At 38.9% G+C, this 23,777-nt stretch overlaps 1 protein-coding gene across 1 annotated transcript in view; it reads left to right on the top strand.

Moving 5' to 3' along the window:
• The first annotated feature begins 4,541 nt into the window (after window positions 1-4,541).
• Window positions 4,542-23,777, top strand: part of MRPS9 (mitochondrial ribosomal protein S9) — a 34,080-nt gene continuing 14,844 nt past the window's right edge. The window contains exons 1-5 of the mRNA XM_041468589.1: window positions 4,542-4,662; window positions 11,399-11,578; window positions 20,022-20,084; window positions 20,175-20,205; window positions 22,450-22,529. Of these exons, the coding sequence (XP_041324523.1) occupies window positions 4,591-4,662; window positions 11,399-11,578; window positions 20,022-20,084; window positions 20,175-20,205; window positions 22,450-22,529 (426 nt within the window). The 5' untranslated portion in view covers window positions 4,542-4,590. The remainder of the gene's footprint in view (window positions 4,663-11,398; window positions 11,579-20,021; window positions 20,085-20,174; window positions 20,206-22,449; window positions 22,530-23,777) is intronic.

The following is a 23,777-nucleotide window of genomic DNA, read 5'->3' as shown; positions in this document are numbered from 1 at the left end:
CCCTTAGGTAGCTGGCGTATGCAGTCTATGAAACGAAGTGTGCTCGTTCCACATCTGAAGAAAAGTAGGTGCAATGAAATAGCTGTTGTTATTATTAGCCTTTTAAAACAGAATTTATGTGTTTGCATTAAAGAAAGCATGACTTCTGGATATATCAGCCTCAAGCCTTTCAATAGTGATGAGGAAGATCGATGCAAAACAATTTCTGTGTCAAAAAGCACACACATGTCATAAAATATCTGGAAATTACTTAACTGGAACAGAGTTAAAATACTGCTGAATTGTCTGCATTTTTAACATTCATTTTGCTGGTTTTTTTTCAAACACATACTGATCAGCTTCTGAAACACAAAGCTTTCTGCCACGACACTCTTCTCCAGTGCTCTCCCTAGACAAAAACTCCAATTTTTTGTTCAGCGCTGGACCTGGGTGTTCCTAAACTTCCCTGGGCACAAAGGCAATCCAGCAAGTGCTCCTAGTTAGGGTCTAAGAAATGTTCTTGGTATGTGGATACTGTAATATCCTGAGATTCTGTCACCCAATCAGCCCCTGTTGATTGCTGTCCCTGTTGGCACATGTGCCCCAGAAGCCCAAGTACTTACAGCTTAAGGAAGAAAGGCGCAGGGGAAAGAGAACAGAAAACACTCTATAAGAAGAATAACTTTACTTCAGAATTCCAAAACAAATCTACTCTTTTATTTCTTTTTAGGGAAAACAAAAATTTAGGCATCTCTGCAGAAATGGATTTGGATTAGGGCATCCTGCAAAGTTTTAACCCTCCTACAACAATTTGCTTTGCCTCCTCATGGATGGAGTCCCCCATGTCTGCTGCAGGTTAGCTCGTCCTGTTGTAATGCAGCAGATCTTGCTTCATCAAGTTCTGACCTCTTGTCCTGCGTGTATTTCTCTCATATCTAAGCCTAAGATACACTCTTCAGCTCATTACCAATGAGGAGACTTTTTCTCTGTATATCTGCCCTGTCTTTATACCTCATCACAGTCTACAACTTCCTTGTGAGGGGATGAGGAGGGGCAGGCACTGATCTCTTCTCTCTGGCGACCAGTGACAAGATTGGAGGGAACAGCCTGAAGTTGTGCCAAGGGAGAGTTAGGTTGGTTATTATGAGAATGTTCTTCCCCCTTAGGGCAGCTGGGCACTGGAACAGGCTCTCCAGGGAAGTGGTCACAGCACCAAGCCTGACAGAGTTCTAAAAGCATTTGGACAATGCTCTCAGGCACATGGTGTGACTCTTGGCGATGGTCCTGTGGAGGACCAGGAGTTGGACTTGATGATCCTGATGGGTCCCTTCCAGCTCAACATATTCTGTGATTCTGTTAGCACCTGTCACTGGTAGAGTGAAGCCATCAGACTCAATGGATCTTTAGGCTGCCCCAGATCCTTGCCAATTTTCGGACTGCTTCTATGAGGCAGTGAGCTGCCGTCATACGTCTCCAGCACTGCCACTTTGGACTAGAGCTCAGCCCTAGGTTTGTGCTTAAGAATTTGCATATACTACAGATGTGCCCCTCCAGCTATCCCCAACCCATTCATGTGACAGGCTCAGCCTGGTTTCCTTAGCTGCTTTCAGTGATTTTTCACTTCAGAAACCACAAGCCCCTCACAGAGGCAACCTTTTCTTTATGTCAGCCCATCCCCAAAGACAGCACTCCAAAGCTTTGAATAGTCCCAAATGATATGCTCACCCCTCATTATCTGAGTCTAAAAACAAAAGCAGGTAATGTGCTGCAGGCAACAGTCCCCAGTTCTGTGATTGCACAGAGCATGAATAGCAGGTTACACAAGGACATGGGTGATCAGGCTAACACCTGAAACAGGTCCCCAGAGCAAAACATTGCCCAGCTGGGCTCAAGAAGGACATCCCTGCCACACAAGTGACTAAAGTTCCTCAGAGGGCTTAGTGAAGCATTGGGGTAGTTTGCATGGATTAGGTAAGCATCTACAGCCTGCCAACTAAACACAGAGACAGAAAGAGAAGCCCTTTGGAGTTAATCTTGGGATAAGTAGATTAAACACGGTTTTCTTGCATTTCCCTCCACCCCTGTCTTAACAAATTTTGACAGAGGGATGAGGTGCAGGTGGTTGAGCATGTAAATAACCTCTGCTCATTTTTATCCTACCTTCATTTGTGCTAAAAAATTATTTTGAACAAGCAAACCCAGACCCCTGCCACCCAAGCAGGAGCAGAATCTTTTCACTAGAAGGAATCTTTCTGGAACATGTTAGCCATGCCTACCACAGAAGTACATTTCCTTCAAAGCATCCCAAGCAATAACTACATGTACTCCTGATCAGTCTAGAAAATGGTCACTCAGGGATCTCTGTACAAGTGTCTCCTAGGGGCAAGCAAGCACAGGCAAACTCTTTGGCAGAAGCAGGATGGTTGGGAAACACGCCTGAAATTTGTGCGAAAATCTTCCACCTTGAAGGGGAAGCCATCAGTTTCTAAGGGTTGACAGCTCTAATGATCCAAGAGAAACACAACACAGCCCTTAATTGCTGGACTTCACATACACCACAGTCTCTCTTCAGCAATATGCAAGAGCAATTCTGTAACCTCCAGCTGAAACCATGGGCTGTATGAACCTCAATGTCCTTGAAATCATGCTCCAGATTGCAGATGCATTTAGGATTTTTCTCACAGTGAGCATAGGAGTAGAAAAATATAGGAAATCAAGGAAGTTGTATTTACATCAACTAGTTACCAAGAACAAGTGGGCGATATTTTATAGGTGGCCTGCTCCTCAAGCTTAATTGGTGATTAATTATATGTAGGGAATAAAACCCATTCACTCCAGCGGTGCTTTGTTTCTGTAGAGCTGACGGGGTGAGAAGTAACAATTGCTGCTCACAGTGAGGACTGAAGAGCTCCTCTGCTGCTGAACAAAGCCAAGCTGCGGGGCGACAGATGGCAGATGGGATTCACCGTAGGCCGCAAAGAGGCCATACTCATCGCTGGCATTCTCCACCCCTTCAGCTCTGCTGGCTGCTCCAGAAGGTGGGTCAGTGGGACTGTGACCCTGAACCAACCCCCTTTTTCTCTTCTGAGAACCAGCTAGCAGCTAAATGCCATCCCAACACACCCTGTGACTGAGAGCGTGACTGCAGTTCCCAGCGCTTGGCCAGGTGTGCACAGGAGAGACACTTCACTGCTCTCCTTCAGTGCAGCGTTCATGGCAATCATTTGCACGTATCCATGTCAGTAAAACTGTGGATGTTTTCACTTTCACAGCTGGCAACTGCAAGAATGAATGCACCTTTCCAGGCAGCTCCTCCTTGACCTCCCTGTGTGGATAACTTCCTTTGCCCACGGCCAGTTTTCTTATAAGCTCTTTTATAACCCAGGAAATCATACTTTCATCTGAATGGGGGGAAAAAGGGCAATCCATGAAAAACTTAACAAAAAAATAAACCTGGAAAAGCAGAGATTCATTTCCAGAATTTCCTCTCAAATAGTAACTTCTCTTAAAAAGAAGGTTCCTATAAGTCTAAAGAAAAGCTTAAATTCAGTTTTTAATTAATTTCTACTTCTCCCGTGGTAGAAAAAACAACTGACAAAATCCAATCACCTATAAGGGTATATCATATGTAACTCAGAGAAATTAGGAACATTCTCAAGCTCCAAGGTTCAGCATCCAGAGACACTGCCATCACCTTGGGAGATGACAGGATTGACAGCAGCCTCCCCTCAGCAAGAGATGACTGCTGTGTCTCTAAAATATTTCATCCAGAGAATGGCAACAGAGCTGGTGAAAGGTCTGGAGCACAAATCCTATGAGAGGCACCTGGGGGGGCTGGGGTTGTTTAGCCTGGAGAAGAGGCTGCCCAGGGGGACCCTCTCACTCTCCACACCCGCCTGAAAGGAGGCTGTAGCCAGCTGGGGATCAGCCGCTTCTCCCAAGCAACCAGCGACAGGCCAAGAGGACATGAATTTAAGCTTAAACCACCGGGGGAGGTTTAGGCTGGACATTAGGAAGAATTTCTTCCCAGAAAAGGTGATTAGACATTGGAATGGGCTGTCCGCGGTGGTGTCGGTGTCGGGGTCGCCGTCCCGTGAGGTGTTTCAGGAAAGGCTGGACGCGGCACTCTGCCATGGTCTGGCTGACACGGCGGTGACTGCCGCGGGCTGGACCCGCTGACCCCAGAGGTCTTTTCCAACCTAGTTGATCCTGCGATTTCTTGATTTTTTTTCCCCATGGGAAAAACCCAAACAAACCAGTTCAGGGAAAGGTAAAATCTGTTTTTGTTACAAATCTCCAGAGCAGTGCTGTTGCCCCAGACACGCTGCAAGTCCCAGCTCTGCGTACTCGAACAGGAGTCCTGCTTTCAGCGCTGTCCCTCCGAAACAGGAGGCTGCGCCGGGGGTCTCCTGCTGAGCTGGTGGCCACTGCGAATGCAACTCCAGGCATAAACCACCACTCTCCCGACGGGGCTGGATTTCAGGAATGCCGACGCGCCGCTCAGCCAAAAGCGGCGCCAGCTCGGAGCCGCGGCCACAGGCTCCGTGGCTGCAGCAGCGCGCAGGCGCGGCCCGGCCCCGCCTGCCATTGGGCGGGCGGAGCGCCGCGGTCATGGCGGCGGCCGTGGGGCGCGTGCTGCGGCTGTGCCTGTGCCGCCGCTGGGGCGCGGGGCCGCGCGCGCAGGTGAGAGCCGGGCGGGCGGTGAGGGACCGGGAATGGCCCCGAGGGAATCAATGGCCCCGAGGGGCGACATTGCCTGGGAGGCCCCGGTGTGCTGCTGCCCCTGCTCCTGGGCCGGCGGGGCTGAGGCAGCCCTGCGTGGGGAGTGTCGAGGGCTGGGTCGTGTGTTCCGTGAGCCGTGTTTGTTTCCCTTGATGTGGAGCAGAAGAAGCTTGGTTAAGCCTGGAATTAACAGAGCGGTATATAGAGCAAAGCCAGCGCAAAAGATGGCAGGTTTTAGGTTGATAATTTTGAATGATAAACTAAAACACGAGAAGTTCCACCTCAACATGAAGAAGAACTTCTTTACATTGATGTTGGCAGGGACTGGAGTCTCCCTCCCCGGGGACCTTCCAAAGCCGCCTGGAAGCATTCCTGTGTTACCTGCTCCAGGTGACCTTGCCTTGGCTGGGGGGTTGGACTGGATGATCCCAGAGGTCTCTTCCAGCCCTGACAGTGCTGTGATTCTGTGAATGCTATTCGGTCAGCAGGTGAGTAGATCATGAGGCACAGAATCACAGGAAGATTGGGGTTGGAAAGGATCTTAAAGACCATCTAGTTCCAACCCCTGTGCCATGGGCAGGGGCATGTCCCACTAGACCAGGTTGCACAGGGCAAGTCTCTGAATACCTGCAGTGGAGAGAGAAATGTGCTCCACAAGTCAGGTAATTTCTGATTAAGCAGAATCGTTTTGGGGGGTAGGGGTGTTCAGCTGATTGCCATTTAATTAAAAAGCTTAGCTGCTGTCAGTATTGTTTGTGCAGTGGTATTTGATACACCTGTATATATATTTAATCAGTGAGCAGCAAGTGGATAAAAAGGCCTGCTGGTAATGCTTTCAAGTTACAAAGTAATTTAGGATAATATGGGCTGAAGAACTGTTGGTGACTGAACTAAACCAAACCATGGGTTAAGAGAAGAAAGACGCAGTAAGAAAATGAAATGTAATACCGGAAGGAGCAATTTGAGCTATTTATAATGTTTACATCTAGATTAACTTTACTCATTAGGGATAAAGACTTGGTGCCCATGTGAGTAGTTCTTTATGCAGCAGTCAGGAATACATGCTCTTAAGGTGTGTAAGGAATTGCAAAGAATAAAGCTGCAAATATTCTAATACTTGATTTCATTCTCAGTTGGAATAGTTTGTGTTGCTTTTGTTGTCGTGTGTCAAAAGTGTGATTATGATAGTAACTTGGTTTTTCTGGTGAGGCACATCCTTAAGTTTTAAGATTTGTATTGTAAATGAGAGAATGTTCTCAAAGGAGGAGTCCCAGAGGAAGGCAGAACCGGAAGGGGCCTTGAGGGATTATTTATCTATTCTTCTCACCCCCAGAGAGGGGATCAGTACCTAAGCCTGTGGCTATACACAAATTGTCTAGCTGTCTGTGACCCAAAGGATATGAAGAGAACTAATGGGAGACAGGCCCCAGAAACCTTAGAGACTCTTCTGTCCATTAGGTGTAGTTAACTTGTGGAACTGTTTGGTGAGAATGTTCAAGATGGCAAACGTTTGTGTGACTACAAAAAGCAAGTTGAGAAACTTGGAAGAACGTTCCACTGAGCACCATTAAAAAAGAAGATAGTGGCTTGCCTGAACTACAGATTGCTGGAAACTAGGCAAGTGCCCTGGGAAAATAGCCATTACCTGTTTGTTCTGTCCTTGTGCCTCTCATACAGGCTGTGTTTGACAACAGGGTAGAAGCTGATGTGTCCGTGTTCTGACCGGCTATAACAATTTCTTATGTTAAACACTTACCTCTCCTGACTGTTTGGAAAATTTTTTATGATGCTTGTCCTAAAAATACCTTGCAGTTGTTTAGTTCATTACTTCTTGTCTTAGTGAGAGAAAATGTTTGATTTCTTAACTTTAAAGTTTCTTGCATCGAGAGGCAAAATGGAAGAGGAACTTTGTAATTCCAGTTCCCTTAGCACTGACTGAGCAACAGGTGTAGTTTCCTATTCTTCCAATAAGCAAATGGCAGAGATGTAGTGCTAGTTATAAAGAAAAAAGGGTCTAGCTTGGTTGCTATCTGTCGTTTACTCTGATGTGATTGAATAGCTATTCTGAGCAGAAGAGTTCAGAGTTCCTGTTTAATTTGATTGGGTTGAGTACTTTATCTAAATCACTGTGGATGTTATATGTATCAATATCAGAAAGAGCTTATGGTACTTTGGTGACAGACTTTCAGAACCACATACTTGAAATGTAAGAGAAGCCTTTTTTGCAGTTGTTAACTAAGATACAACTGAAAATCCTCTTAGTACCTGAAAATTTGAGCCTAAAACCAACCAGATCTGAATTCTGTTCCTTGTTCTACACATCTGACTTGCTATGCATTGATGCATTTAGAGCTGTTTTTTACTTCCCCATGATACAGCAAAACTTAATATGTAGATTTGGTTAAACATGCACAGAAAGAAGGTTTTCTGAGCAGGTGAGGTGCAGTTCTGTGGTTATCTGCCAAAGGACTTAATTTTGAAAAAAAAGTTTCTTCTGATTAAATACTTTTGAAATCAAGTATAAAAAATAACATCAAATCACTTCTGCATATTTGCTGACATCTTGTGATGCTTTCCGATGTGTTTTGCAAAATGCTTCTGAGACATCAGTCTGATACTGGTTCACATAATTAGTTTGTAGGCCAACTAAAATCTAAGGTTATATCAATGTTGTTTTAAATAAATCAATTAAAACACATTTTTGTGAAACAGTGCTCTAGAAATCCAGCACTCACTTACTGAGGAAAAAGCAATTCTTCAGCAATTGCGGTGGCTCTAGCATTTAAATTCTGTATAATTGCTGTGTAAAAAATTATTTTTCTTGTGCAACAAGTACACAGAGGACTGTCTTGCATGTCTGCTGGGTTCAGTTGCAGCAGCTGTGCCAGTAGCTGGAGTATTGGACCATACCGATGTGGTTATACAGCTCCAGTTCCATGTCTCTTAGTGAAGTCCTACCCCAGACTTGTACCCCAACTTCTTGGTACAAATTTGTTTGGGCACTGTGTGGTTTTTGAAAAGGAGGTGGTTGAAGTCTGCAGTTTAGAGCATGGAAGAATCATGAAAACGGTGCAACAGTATATGTGCCATGTCATTTGGTGTCATCTTCTGCCTCTGTAACTGTGTCTTGTTGTGAAACGAACAACTTTTGGGCTTGAATTTAAATCTCCTGACTCTAGTCCACCTTTCCTCCCATTCTAAAAGTATGGGAAACTTGACTTCTCTGTTTGTTGGTTTGGTTTATATCCCTGTAACTCCAGTGAAGCAAAATGAACAGGAGAGTAAACACAGTCCTAGTTACTTCTCTTCTTGGAAGAAAATAGGCCAGAGAAGTTGAAGTTGTCTGAAAACGCTATTTTTTTTTTCTAAGGCAAATTTAACATAAGCTGATTTTCTATAAGTTTATGGTCTCCCTATAAAGTCAGGATTTGCCAAACAGTTTTAGTTCTAGGTTGCTCAGGTAGGAGTTGGGAAGGAAGGGTTAATCACAATGAGTTGTGTCCAGAAGTAAATGCTTTCCCTTCTCCCATGTTCTGGTGGAAGAGCATATTATTTCATGACCATTGTTAATGAGCATTAATATTATTTTTAAAATGGTGAGGCGGCTGTTTCAGTAATGCTTTATGAAATGTGTGAGAAGTGAATGCAAACCTCTGTGGTTTCCTCTGCAAAGTAGAGGAGCATGCTTTCTTGTTTGACTGAAATGCCAGAAGCATTTAGCTGTGCTTTGCAGTTTCTGCCTGTGCCACCCATGAAATAGTGCTCTTATCCCAGAAGAGGTACCCAATACAATAGATATTAATTTACATAAGAGGCTGTTTTCTAATTATGAACAGTTTGTGTGTCCAGGGACTTTTGATTAGTGACGAATTGAAACTAGGGAAGAATATGAATAGCTTGAGGGAAGAACGACAAAAATGAGAAAATTACAATAGAAATTGACAGGAATAAGATGAAAGCAATCTTTTTTAAAGTATTCTGTTTAAAGCATACCAGAGAGAAAGCTATTTTGGGCCAAGTAATAAGGAATCATATGTTCATTAACAAGAATTACAAATAATTAGTTACTATTAAGACAAGTTAGACAGAAGATGAATTGAATTCTTTCCTGAGGAGTGACTAGGAGAGAAGAATAGGGAATACATGGAGATACCTTTGCTTCCCTGACTGCTTTATAAGGAAATCACCAGAGCTTTGCCTGTGGAAAATGTGTACATTTAAAATTTTGATTATTTTTCTTTTAATTCTGTGTATGTCAATGTTTCCTCACAGGAAACATGAATATTAAAGAGAAAAGAAAAGGGAAGAGACAAACCAGGATTAGTGCTGCATGGAATATATATAAGCTCTGGAGAAAATGAAGAAGCAACAGGGTCTTCATCACCAAATTCTACTTTAGACCTGTTTTAAATCTTTTCTAGCGGAGGTATGTGTTACTTTCCTGAGGTTCATGCCCTGAAGGGCAAATCTTTTCAGGTAAAAGCATAGAGGGTCAGTCCTTTCTGACTCATGTGATATTATTCAAAGATTACCTTCTATATCAAACCTGGTTGAATTCATGGGACTTATCTTGCAGCCCAGACATGGGCTATATACAGGTTTAAGGCTGCATATTGTAGTCTTCATTTCAAATTGAAATTTCAAGGTGAGTTGTTACATTTTGTGTATTGAACACTGGCACAGGCTTGGGTGGGGAAATTGGTCATGCGCAGCTTTATGTATGTGCAGCAAATTAGATGAGTTGGATCAGTTCATCCTGGACTGCCAGATGTCTAAAATACCAACTGGTTTCTGTGAAAGTACAAAGAAAAGCCATGTTTCATTTCCTTGTAATGTAGGACTTGACCGTGTAATGGAGAACACCAAAAGCTTCTTGTTACAGAAGTTCTTGTAAGCTAACTGACGTTGCTAACAGAAGGTACAAATTTGATCTGCTTTTCTGTTTGTCTTGCAAATACATTTAATGTAATCTTGTTTTGATGAGACATGTGTTTGTATTGTTGTGGTTATAACTGGGTTTTGAGATTACTGTTTTATTTGTGTTAGTTACAGGAAGGTAGCAAGTATTTTATTTATATCAGCTGAGCTCAGAAGGGTGAAATCAATCAAAGTTCTCAGCATGTGTAAATTGTGGTTTGAAGACAATTCTTATGACTTGGAGAGCATTGAATAATTTCGAATACTACCTTTGTTCTCTTCCTTGTAATCAGAACCCTATTTCACATTGATGCATGTGTTTGGTTTTTAATGTTTTGCTGAAGGTAGACTGAGGCTGCAGCTCCCAGAGCATCAGGGGCAATTTAATCATTTGCTCAAGGAAATGAGGGTAAAGAAAGGACTCCCTCTCTACTTTCTTTTTCCCAGTTGAGTGTTTCAGCCACCTTCTTGTTGCAGCTTTGGCAATTCTCTGCAAAGTGATCTCTGAACTGCTCAGACTTACCAGCTCAGCTGGGAATTGCCTGCTTGATGAAGCAGAAGTTAGTGTTCTGGCCCGTGTAGGCAGCTGAGTTGGCTTGCAGAGGAGTCCTGTGCCAGAGCTGGCACAGGGAGAGTAAAGGGAGTGGAGCAAAGAATGCTGGCAGGGGTGAACGGTGCCATGGGTGCTCTCTGCCTTGTGAGGCTGCACTGTCTTCTCACAAAGCCTAGCCTGGCATGTTGAAGGGATGGGAGTGAAGCCTTTCAGAGTACTGTGTGATGAACAAAACTTGGCATTTTTCTGAATCAGAAGTGATTCTTTTTCTGTCTTTGCTTTTCTGTCTCACATTGCTTTCTTTCTTGTGATTCCCTCCCTCCCCTCCCACAGAAGACCACACAAATAATCAGTTCTCATTCAGTTCATAGAATAATTAAGCTGCTGAGAACTTTAATACTAATGTTGAAGAGCCAAAATAGTGCATAATATTGACACTGGGCCAGAATTGAGACATTACATGTCTGTCAGTGGAGCTCCTGTTTGTCTGGCAGAGAGCATCGGTGAAATTAGTCATCTTAACAGCTGATTGTCTTCATAGAAGTGAGATCAAACCTGTGTGCCTGAGAAGGTACTTGCCCTCTGAGTTGTGACTTGAGCTGGTACTGTGCTCAGTAGTATTGGCTGCTGGACTACCGTACTAGTTTTCTAATTGGTCTACTGGAGACAGTGAAGTAGCTTAAGAGCCATTCTGGCACCACAAACAAGGAAGGAGCATGCCTTGGCCTTTCCAGAGCTTTTAGCAGTATTTGGTTGGTGGCTTCTGAAAAGTCACTAGACAGCTGCCCCACATAGTCTTATCATTCTTGGTTGTGGTGCCATCACTTTAGGTGAAGGCAAAACCTGCTTATTTGCTGGTGTTTTTTTGTTTTCTTTTGTGTTGGGATCTGTTGATTAGTGCTGTTCCTTGCTTTTGCTGGAGGATGTTCCTGACTTAGGGTGTGCTGTGTATCCTTCCATCAAAAAAAAAAATCTTCTAAATTAATTGTAATGTGTGAAAATGTGAAGGTTTTAGAATGTGTTTATCTGTTCATGGACATTAAACCATTGGAAGAAAATGGTCTAATGAGTAATAATGCTTTTCCTGACTTATTGCTGTGATATGTTGAATCTTGTTATAGGTATGAATAACTTGCTATAGTATTCATGCATTCATTTTATTTAGTGTTCACTATGCCAGAAATGTAAAATAAATCTCTCACTTTATTTTTTTTTTTTTTCTGTTAGACATTAAGGCTGATCTGTACCACTACAGCAGTGCAGAGGAAAAATGCAGGAGCCTCAGGACCTGAAAAGTACACAGAGGCATTTATTAAAAAACAGATTGAAGAGTTCAACCTAGGAAAGAGACATTTAGCCAACATGATGGGAGAAGATCCAGAAACTTTTACCCAAGAGGATATTGATGTAAGTACAGTTGCTCTGTTGGAGAAGTAATTTACTGTAGAGTTTCAGATATTGAAAGCACTTTACTTCAGCATGAGCCCCTCAGCTCTCTGTGAATTTTAATCAAACTGTCAGAATAAGCAAGAATGCTGCTATACATTGCAAGCATTGCAACTGTGACTGTGAATAGGCATTCTACTTATGCTACCATGTGAGGTCAGACATCCCAGTATAGAGCTGCATACTATATCTTGTTAAAGCACAGTAGGTTCTTTTTAAAAGTGCTAATGGATAATCCCCTTGATCTCAGGTTATAAGAGGCACTGTAAAGGTTTATGTAGCATTTCAAAACATTTACACACAATTTGACCTGCTGTGTATATTTAGGGTTTTCTTCTGTGATACAGTGGTTGCTGGTAACATATATTAAATTTTATAGGATATTTTATAACCAATGCACTGGTTTAGCTTGAGGATTTTAATGTAGATGTGAATTTAAGCTCATATCAGTATCTACAAACATACTGTTTTATTGTCATTCTCTCTCATGACTGGCAGATGGGTGGCCTTCTTTTTCTGTCATTTAGGCTCATGTGAAGATAAGCTCCCTTTCACTCAGAAAAATGTTTTGTTGCATGAAGGTTTCTTTTTTTTTCTTCTTTTTTTTTTTTTTATGTCTCACCTGGCCTTCACTTCTGTCATATCTGTCTTATTTTATCATACATCAGAGGTAGGAAGGAGAAATGTCATTTGGTGACATTCACTCTTAGGTGAAGCTGTGTGTAGTCTCATGGCTCAAGTTTTCTTTGCACAGCAGCAACACTACTGCTGTAGCCAATGCAGCCCAGTGTGCCAGCAGATCCCTTAGGATAGAGGTAGTGATGTGTAAGTGTAAATCAAGAGGTGTCCGTGGTTCAGTTTTTTCAGGGAGAGGAGATTTGTTTGTTGCCTCTCTCAGTGGCAAAATTCTGTCTGTGTAGCTGTGTCCATTTAAAAGGTTTTGGCAGTGTGCTTGTGCCAAGAAATGGTATGTAGGTTGTGACACAGGCTCATTTCAAACACGTTTGACAGGCTTCAAAACTAAGTTCTAAAAATAGGCAGTAAGGTAAAGTGATCCAGAGTAATGGCCTGTTGAGAAAAAGGCTGAAATGAGACTTGAGTTTTATCAGGTATCAGAAAATCCATAAAGGCAGCTTGAGTTCAGGTCACAAATCCATAGGAAATCAAGCTTTGTGAGTGCAAAGCTATGCACTGATACTGCATCTGCGTAGAGACAGGAATCTCTCTGCCCTTCTACAAGCAAGTGCCAGTGCAGGGACCCTGCCAGTCTAGGTGTAAGTAGGTAAGGTCGACAGTAAAAGTATTCATTGAGGTCAGCAGTAATACCAGGCTGTTTCTTTACATTGGCTATTTTATTTCTCTGCAAACTGTAAAATTTCCTTTCCATGTATTTTCAGGTGGTTTTTTTCTTCCCTTTAATCATGTTTATTTTTTTGAGTTACTTTCTTGTAAACTAAACATGCACCAGTCTACCATGTCAGAATACTTCCCATGTTAATACGGTACAGTGATGATGCTGATAGTTCAGTTTGCCTGAAAGGTTAATGGGAGGAGAATTTATTAAGCTGTAGTCTGACTTCCTTCCTTCCTTGACAGTGTCTAGGGGGAAGACTTCTACAAAGCAAGAAATACAAAATGACCGTATCTATGTAGTGGTTCCTTCTTTATAAAGCCACAGCACTATGATCATTTGCACAACATTAACTAAACTCCACCATTAGTAAAAGCAGATTCATTCTGGAAATTAGCTTTTTACAAATGCAGTGCAGGTGACAAGTGTGGGACTGCTTTGCAGACTGCTTCTGAAATGATGGAGAAGTGGGGCCAGAAGAGTTGTTTTGTTTGGTGATAGCAAATATCTGCAGTTTGATTTCTTCATATTCCATCAGGTGTTGGAAAGTAATTAGAGTGTGTAATAGTGTCTGCTATGCATAATTAAATTTCTGTTATAAAAATATAAAAGCTCCTTAAGCACTGGCAGGAGAATTACCAAGCTTTACATTTTGAACAGCAGTAATTCTTTCTGATGAGTACTTATATACCTCCATGTCTTCTGCTGTTAATCAGTCTTTGCAGTGTGTTTCAAAAGTAGACATCCTAGGATTCTGTCCTTCACTGGAGTTTTAGGTAGAGTTTAATAAAAGCTAAACCTTGTGAAGTTTTAAAAAAGGAAAATAAGTTGACTTGCTAATCCTCGGATGTTGTGGAAGCAGAATTGCCTCTTACTGATGCTTTTATTTAGGACTGAAAAGTTAAGCTGTGCATTACAACAGTATTTCTGGAGGAGAAAAAAAAATCCAGCAAATTGATATATAACTCTGCACAAGTCTACCAATTGCTTTTTAATTGGTATTATAGACCTCACTCTGAAGCTAGGATGTTTTATTCTCCTATGTGTGAATATGTGCTATGAAGTTTTTCTAATTGATTTGCTTTGCCCATTCCATTTGATGTATCATTTTTCACAATATTTCATAATTTGTGCTCATTTCTAATGAACAGAGTCGTTAGGACAGGCATGTCTAAGTACAACTGACAGCTAACATTAGGTGCCAGATGCAGTTTATAAAGCTATGTAGAACTGCAGAGAACAGTTTAAATAAATTAGCACCTGTACATTAGTCTCACTTGCTGGTAATTTATAAGCGAATCAGTAGAGATGACATTTAGGTAAGTCATTGATCAAGTTAACAGCTGCATACCCACTGCCCAGCTGGGATACCTAATTAATAGAGATTGCAGTCCTGACCTAGTGCTTTTCCCTGTTTGAGTCTGTAATCCTTTTATTTTGTGATTTAACTTCTAACTTACCGTTGTAGTAAACAGCCCACAGCCATTTTCCACTGTCAGTTCTGTGATATTCCACTTTAAAGCCCAGGAATCTAAGTAAGATTAATACAAGAACAGTGTCTTAAGCTTCATGACCTATTTATATGCCAGTATTTTTATTATTCATTTTTATGCAGTCGCTAAATGCTCTCTCAGATACGAGCTCATCATAAAGCAATACTCTTTCCTGTAAGAGTTAGTAAAACTCAAAAGCTAAAGATCTGCATTCATTTTTGCTTGTTGTCTGTCTTATGACTTAATAGATTGTTGTCAAGCAGATGGAATAATTTGAACGTAAAATATATGTTTTCCTCTACTAGCATTTATACTGTTGGAAAAATACCAGTAAGATAGTTAATTGTGAAAATGTTAAATGTTGAAAGACTTAATTCCTCATCAGGTTTCTTTCAAAAAAATAAGGCTTCTTTCATGAAAAGTTGCTTGTATCCAGTTGCTTTTAAAGGTGACTCGGCACATCTCATTTCTAAATAATGTTCAAATTTTAGCATCACAGAGTACTAGAAATGAGTGAATATTGGCAAATGTGAAATGTCAGAAATGTTATTCAGAACAAAATGTGTTTCAGAACTGCCTGTTGTTTGCAAGAAGAGTGTCTTGTCCAGCATTGTCCTTACAATAAATAATGGATTTTGGATTTATTTAAATAGTTGGAGCTAGTATGCTTTTCCCAACTCTTTATTTTTTTTTCCCAGTGGAAGCAAACTCTGCATCAGTGTTTTTTTACTTCTGCATCAACCTGAGCTGATGACTGCTGTATTTTTTTTTTACTCTTTCTAATGCTGTTCCATATTTTGAAAAAATGAAATGAAGATAGAAATAAAGACTCTTTCAACAGATTTTTTTTGATTTTTTTCTCTGCAAGCTCATGACAAGACATTAATTTTCATTTTGAAAGTGATTACATAGTATAAAAATAATGTAATATTAAAAAAAGGTAGGGTTTTTCATATAATGACTTTGGATTGTTTTCCTTGTTTTGGTTTTTTTCCAATGATAGAGTTAAAATGGTATGTCACTTTGGACTTGAAACTTCTTTCTGTACAAGCTAGAATTTAGCTGTACATGAACAGTGATGGGGGCAGTTTCAATAAATTTTAGTTGTTAGAGGAGGGGTTTGTTTTGCAATATAAACTTTGTTGTGTCACTTTTTTTTGGTGGGGGGGCATTGTGGTTTGTTTTGTTCTTAACCTTTTCTGTCCTGTTAAATAAAAAAAAGATGTTTCAGAGTTAACATTTTGTGTCCCATTTTTGTTTCATTCATTCCTGGGTTTACCCCAGATATTCTGGATTTTGGATGCTGAAAACTGTTAAAGAATACTGCTAGTGTGGTTAGAAGGAAAACAGCTGTTCCAGAAAACATTTCGGTCTGAGAGGTGATGAAGTACAGTGACTAAATGATGTGATTCAAGAGGCACAGTTTAAGAAGGGAAGTGGCTCTCTTATGATCAAGTTGAGGAGTAGAAGCTGAAACAGCTTTTGCTCAGGTGTTTCATTAAAATGTTATGGCATAAAGTGTCACTTCTCACTTCAGTGTTTTGATGATTAAAATTTCGTGTATATTTAAAAAGGAATGAGCTGGTTTCTTGAGCCTGCTGCCAAAAAGGGTGCTGCTGCAAAGGAGCCCCAGGGTAGAGGTGGTGTTTGTTTGGTTTTTAAAATTTTTTTTCTTCTTTCCTTTTCCCTAGAATACCTTTCTTCACTGGATGCTACTTAGATAATTGTCTTTGCACATGTTTTGAGCAGTGGGAATAGTGGAATGTTTTGTGTTTGAGCTTCAATAAAAATGAGCGAGATCAATTGGAGAACTGAACTGTTGAAGTCTTCTATCCCAGTATGGGTCAGTCAACCCTATTTGAATTAAAGTATTGAATTCTTAGTTTCTCAAGACATTGGGTAAAAGAAAAGAAAAAGTAACTCTTACTGACCCAGCTAAACTTGTTTGATGCAGAGTTAGTCTCTGATGTGCGAGAAAATGAGCAAACAACTTCTTGGCTTGTAGGGAGGTGTTAGAAAGGAAAGGATGATCAGAAGTCAGAATGTGCAACATCCACAGGGAGGAAAAAGGGTGAGGGTGTGGCAGGTACACTGAATTTACATGACGTACACATGCAGTGTGCTGGACAGATTATTTAATTAATTGGTTTGTGTGTTTGAAGGAATGCCAGATTTTTTGGGTTTCTCTGGTTTTTCGGTTCTTTTTCTTAATAGGGATGGAAGGTTGTACTTGTTATTCCAACTGGCTTGAATTCAAACTTGAAGCTGCAAGTGAAAGATATTTTCGTCCTGTGGGCAGTATATTGACTCTTCTGGTCCTTCAATAAATTATGATTTTAACAGGATTTGTTTTAGTTTGGTACAGGAAAGTTAAGTTTACCAACTGTTCAGTTTAAGAAATGTCAGATGTAAACAAGCTATCTTGTTACTAAGGTGTTCATTATGATCTGCTGTTTTTAAAGGTGTGACTACTGGGTATTTTCCTCTTCTCTGTGTGGATCAACAGTGAAATTCAAAATGAAAGATTTTCAAATCCTTAAAAGACATAATTAAATTTTTTAGTTACTCGTAGCAGAAGCAGACTGTAACCATGCCACCTTTTTCAAGTAATTTATGTAGTTGTTTTTGGAAACATTGTTGTGTTATTAAGTACCAGGATTTTTAATTGGGATTTTGCTGAAAATAATTATGGATGTTTCACTTTTAGAAAGTTGTGGTTTATTTCCAAAGACAATGGCAACAGTGTGGTTTATCAAACAGAATGTGAAATAGCAGCCCCAGAACCTGTGGAGTCTAGAATGGGGGAAATATATCTTGTATAGCTGACATGATCACACTGAGAAAGTAGTTCTTCACATTCAGCACAACAGTTTCTTTAATCTGGAGTTCAAATCCAAATAAGCACTAAAAAAAGGGTATGGGCCAGGACCCTTGTGGTGAAAACCACTTCTGGAGTGGGAAACTGCAGTTAAATGTACAGGTTTCTTGGGAACTTTACTGCTAGCATTTACACCTTGATTATAAAATTTTAAGAGGGACATTCACCTGCTTTTTTCTGTTCAGGAAAATGCAACTAACATGCAGTTAATTCTCTATGGACTTTTGGTTTGAGAGTGGAAATTCATGAAGGGAAACCTATGTTCCATATCCGAAGACATTTTAAAAAGATTTCAGGAAAATAATTTCATGGTTATGTGCTTCAGCTGCAGTTTGGAGAGACTAATTCTCATGTAATTCCTCAAATTGATCCACCATCTTTTTATATTGCTAGTACAGGATTTTTTAAAAAGATTTCTTTTCTACAAAAATGAAACATTTGCATAGACAAAATCAGCTTCTGTAGATGAAGTTCCCAAGAAGCAGTCTGACTTTCTATGTAGTTGGTAAAGTACAGCCTGAGAGCCTAGCTATGTAAAATTAAGAAGAAAATTCTGAATAAAGCTGAACTGAAATCTGTTGCATTCCAGGATAGTTCATCCTTGATTACTTTCCCATAAAAAAAGAGAGGAGTCAGGAAGACTATTTATTTCCATTTTGCAACAACAAAAAATAAGCTTATAAAATGAGCCATTCTTCTTTGGTTAGTTGTTGTGTGGAAATCTGAGAGTAGATGTTAGTATTTCTTAATACAGTGTGTGTTCATGCTGTAGTGTGAAAGAAATGAGTATACACTTAGCAATAAAATAAACTTTCCAAGAAGTAGAAGGTCTCAGATGGCAGCTATTTTTTTCATTGTAAATGTTAAATTGTTATGTTTGGCATTTATTGAGGTGTCACAGTTACAGTAACTGTTTTGGCTGAGATTCTGGAAATGCTTGTATAAAGATTATGCCTTAAATACACACACAGTCAGTCTCAGGACCCTGTAATAATTCCTTTTAATATATTATATAAGGTGTTGGTTTAACATCATTTGGCTCACAGTAGATTTCTCTCTTGTCATCATAATTAATCCCCATTTGTTCATAAATAGGTGTTCACCTACTGTGTGTATGCATAAAATGCCCATTGACTAACAAATGGGAATACAGTAGTCACTAAGAGAAACAAAATTACCATTTTATAAAATCAAGTTAAGCCTTTTGTTTGCTTCAGAATTCTGAAAATTTCTGTTCAGAATGCCAGTAGGGGATTAATGAAAGTAATAGGTTAGGTCTTTTTACACTCCATGCATATTAAATCTGTTGAAGCACTGACAAAGCACTCCAAGTCTATGGAAAAAATTATCAGTAAGTAGTAGCCCTAAGGTAGCCTAACTAACAAAGACCCATTCTTCTTGAGAGAAGATTTTAAACTCAGATTTTATTGTAATTCTACTTTTCTGTACTGTCTAATGGAAATATAAATGAGACCACTGCCAGAAGGGTTTATGTGGTTGGTCCATTTTACTGTACAAGCACAGTATTTCTGTCTGAATCTCTGCTACCCACTGTCTGAAGATGGCTACGCTTGCCAGACTCCTACATCTGGGAACTTTTGGTGGCTGGCTTTTTCTGGTTTGTTTTTACAAACAAGTTAAACAGCTCTGACAAATGCATGTTTTTGCATTATTAAATTATGGTTTAGTTACATTGAAGAGGAAGAGTAAGATGATATTGAACAGAAATGTGTGTCAGGGCTTAACTTTGTAAGTTGCTTTGCCTTACAGTTTGGCCAGAATGGTTTGGAATATTGATACACTAACTTCATTTGTTGTAGGCAAATAATGCTCATTTTATATATCACATAAATACAGGTAAATATTGATTAAGTAAAAATCAAGTATGTACCTTGTACTTAGTGAAAAGAGTAAACAATAAGTGTGTACTGAATGTCACATTTTTTTCTAAGGTGTTTTATCAAACCTTCAGATATCTAAGGGAGAAAAAAAAAGATGTCACTTGAGTCTTTCTTCTCTGGGCAGTTCAAGTTCAGCAAAGATTTTAGTGATTCACAGTTGTTTCCAAATGCAGTGATCAATGAAATGCTTATTTAGGCTATGTAAAATAGCTATTACTTCCACAACAAACATGGCTTTTCAGACTTGAGGAAACTATGTCTGGAAATTGTAGAAAGTGGGATTCTAAATGTTTAAAATTTGGCTTTTTCCTGTTGCCTTAAATAAAATTTCTATGCTTGGTCTGTCAGTAGGCGCGGATAGCAAGCACTGATATTTTCAGAAAGATAAATAGATAAGTGTTGTGATTTCCTCTGGAAGTCACAGCACTTGAAATTTTACTGGAAAATCATTGCGTATAAAGGTGGTCTTTGCACTTGAATAGTTCTGGTAAGTTATGATAAATGCATTCTATAAAAACTAAATTTGACAGAAGAAAGTTCACTCATTCCGATGCAGTAGAGTGCAGCCTTTAGAATGAGGTTTTACTTCTGACGATTCCAGAGGAAATGATCTGCTTTTCTTTTCAGCACATCACATATGTGTCATATTTTCTTACTGATTTGGTTGCCTACTGTACCAAAGTTATGCTATTTTTTTGCATAAGAAAGTACGTAAGAAATGTTTTTGATGATGCTTTTGTGGGAAAAAAGTCACATACGAGATCTTTCTTCTTGTTTTCAGAGAGCAATTGCCTATCTCTTTCCTTCTGGCTTATTCGACAAACAAGCCAGACCTCTGATGAAGGTAGGATTTCTTGTTACATTTCTGAGTAACTGTAGCATGTTATTTTGAGTAACTTTTTCCTTTTGCTGATATTTTTTCATTTATTTACAGCATCCTACTGAAGTTTTTCCAGAGCAGAGAAGTAAGTGTTCTTAGATACTTATTTTATTATTTCTAAGTATTAGGATTGTTGCATATGTAGAATTTCTTATTTTTATGGATTCTTTGGCTCTTTTCCATACGTTCCTAATGACTGATAAGACATGAGCAGTAAAATTCTATTCTGATATTATGGGTTTTACGATAAAAGTTATTGGTCTATTATCAGTCTAGATCGGTTCTGATCTTCTCAGAAATTGCGTTTACTGACTAAGATAAACGTTTTTTATTGTTTAAAAATAAGCAATAAATAGAATGATGTGTAGAATCTCTTGAAGTCGTGGGAAACCCTTTTGTTACATTCAGTAGCTTTTTGTCAGAGCTGTCTATCACCTCCATAAAATATTAATTAATACTATTTTAAACCGAAAGTTTTTTTTGTAACTTTGCTGCTCTACAAGATTAAAAACTACAGGTTTAAATTTTTTCAAATAATAGGCAGAGTGGAGCCACTCCTAATCAGTTATTTGACCTTAAAGTCCTAACTCTGCATGTCTGTCCATACTGTCTTTTGTCTTGCTCCTGAGACACCATACAGAGTCCCAGATGTCAGTGATATGCAGTGTGTTGGTCAGTTCACTAAAATCAACAATTTAATTTTAAATAGAACATTAAAAAGATAAGGTCAAAACCTGTTGTCTGTTTTTGACTAGTATTTGGTATGAACTGGCGTGGGTGTGAAATTCTACATTCACTGAGCTATCAGGTCCCTGATAAGCATTTCTGATTATCATTAAAATCTTAAAATTTTCCTTCTTTTTTCCTGGTGCTGGAATAATTGATACTTGTTTTTTGGGGGACTTCGTGTCTTTGGAAAGCAGTCAAAACTGTCTGAAGTTGTGGATTTTCAGCTTTTAAATGGTATCATGCCTTATTTTTCAACTTCCCTATATTGTGAAGTAAAAAAGTAGAAAGTGAAAGGGTAGGAGAGAGTTAATAATGTAGTGGTTTTAAAATCCAAGGGATGTTTTATGGAAGAACTAAGCTACTCTTCTATATGCTTTCAGGACTGAAGCATTCTTTGAAATGCTAGCAATATCCTGAGGACTGTAAGAACAAATTAGTATAAATGTTTAGTTTTGTATTTATATCTAAAAATAACACATTCAATAAGTATCTCTTAAGGCAGCTTTGTCTCTTCAATGTATTGCGTCTTCAATAACTTTGAAGTACAAAAATTTTATACTTTGAAAAAACTGTTGTGAAAACTTTCCAACAAAATATGGTTTCACAACTGCATACGTGGAAAATCACACTAGTAGTATATGTGGGTAAAAGTCCCCTGTATTCTTTCTTTTCTGCTAAGTTTTGCATCTTTACATTCAGCTTCTGAATGTATATATATCTTGATGTTTCAACTGTGCTTATCAAACAGGTTTCTGGAGTCTTATCTTTGCCTTTAGTTTACAGATAGCTTTAATTAACTTCACTGAATAAAATGGCTGTGGCTTTCTCTACAGTTCAATTTGTAAAAAGCTCTGAGGTCTTTATTTTTGTAATTTTTCTTTATTTGAAAGAGATCTTTGTTATGTTATCTAAGTTTGCCTTTTTTTTTTTTTTTCCAAAGTCTAAATTTGACTTTAAATAATATTTTGCAATGAATAAAACACGCTGGATATGCTGAATTAATATGAAACATTTGTTTTCTTGCTGAACTAATTATATAAACTGTGGGATAGGTCTTTGTATTTAAATACCCCAAATGTAATAACACAAATGTTTTCCAAAGTCACCCAAGTTCTGAATATGGTTATTGCCCATAAAAGACAAGTGTACACACACTTAGTTTAGCTTAGATGTGTTATGCTAATAAAAACATTCTTTGTTTCTGCACTGTTTTTTTCAGAGCTGCTAATCTTTCATTTTTCAATGTAGATTTCAGTTGTCTCTTTGTACTTCTTTTTACACTAAAATGTATATTTCTATTTGTAATACCACCTATACAATCTTTTAGAGTTGTACTCGAGGGATTTCCTTATGTAAAATATTATTTACTATTTTAATGTTAATTATTATTTTATAATTGCAGAGGGGGATTAGCTTTAAAAAAGATTGCCTAAACTATTAGATTTCCAGGCAGATTGAACACCTGTAAAATGTCTTTGTTCTCTGATATTTAAAAATACAATCAGTGTTATGAAAGAGGTTTATAACTGCTGTTAGATACAACGGATTTTTTTTTTAGTGATTGTATATTGCTTTCTTGTCTAATCTTGCCTTCCATTAGAAATCCAGTGGGGAGAAGATGGCCGACCATTTCACTTCCTCTTTTATACTGGCAAGCAGTCGTATTATTCATTAATGCATGTAAGTATGTTATCTGGAATAAATAATGTCAGCTCCCAGTCAAGTGCATGTTATTCTAGAGGAGCCACTCAGGAGTTCCTGGGTTTAGTTATGTTTTTACAGTAGGCCATAATATCACCATTGAAGCTACAAACAATGTATATTTTTGTGTCACAGTATTCATTATTATGGACTTTTTTATGTCACATTTAAGAGAACACACTACGTAACAGTTCTTCCTTTAATTTTTGGTTCATTTTACAGTTTTGACTATGGACTGGTTTTGAATAGTCTGAACATTTTCCTGTAGGCTCTGTCTACTTGGTAGCAAAAGATTAGTAGTGGAGAATGCCCATACAACAAAAATGGCTAGTTCTAGCAAAGTTCATTGTAGAATAAAAAATAGTTCTTTTTTTCCTCTGTGAAGGGCAAAGCTATAGGAAATGTTATTTGTGCTGACATTTAGTGTGAAGAAAATTTGCATTTAAACTGCTTAATTGATTTTTCTAAGATGGTTCCATTCATGCAAACTTAAGGCTTTTTCTGATTAATATGGTTCCAGGAGTAAAGGATCTGCATCTTTTACCTTTACGAAAAAAGCTGTGTCTAATAGAACACCACTAGACCCTCCCTGAGTCTTGACATGGGTTGTGAACAAACCTTTCATATCTGTGACCGTCAGTAGCACAAGCATTATCTGCATCTTTAGAAGAGTCTATGGGAAAACATTAGTGTTTCTCACATGTACTTATAGAAGACAAAAGCATTAATAATGTGTAATGTAATAATGCAGAAATATTTAATTGGATATTCACATCAGATTTTGTTTCCTCATTAGATAGTTTCAAGAAGTTGGTTCTGTGGTTAGTCAGTTGTCAGAAAAACAAACTTTATGGTCACAAATTCAGTGCACAGCTTTACTGAGTATAGTGTTTTTATTAGAGTGATCTGATATTTATTTGAGTTCTGTGTACCCAAAGGACAAAATTCCTCTTGTCAGGTACATTTATTTCTCTGGGAGAATAAAAAACACCCCCACTTTTTTTTTCTTCCCTTTTTTTTTTTTTTTTTTTTTTTTTTGTTGACCTTGGGCAAATGAGCTTCTTGCCCTGGCAGAAATGAAATGAATGATAAATGTAGAGAGTGTCTTTGCTGAGTAATGGAGCTGCAGCATAGGCTTTCCACAGAGGTTTTCTCCTGCACAGCCCGAGGCAGCCCGAGGACCCCTGCTGTTCATTTAAATAGGTATGTCAAATCTGCCTCCAAACG

Source organism: Pyrgilauda ruficollis, unplaced genomic scaffold (assembly GCF_017590135.1).
Source record: "Pyrgilauda ruficollis isolate IOZ18807 unplaced genomic scaffold, ASM1759013v1 scaffold22, whole genome shotgun sequence".
NCBI lineage: Eukaryota > Metazoa > Chordata > Aves > Passeriformes > Passeridae > Pyrgilauda > Pyrgilauda ruficollis.
Note: the sequence above shows the minus strand (reverse complement) of the source record. Positions and strands in the feature narration are given on the sequence as shown.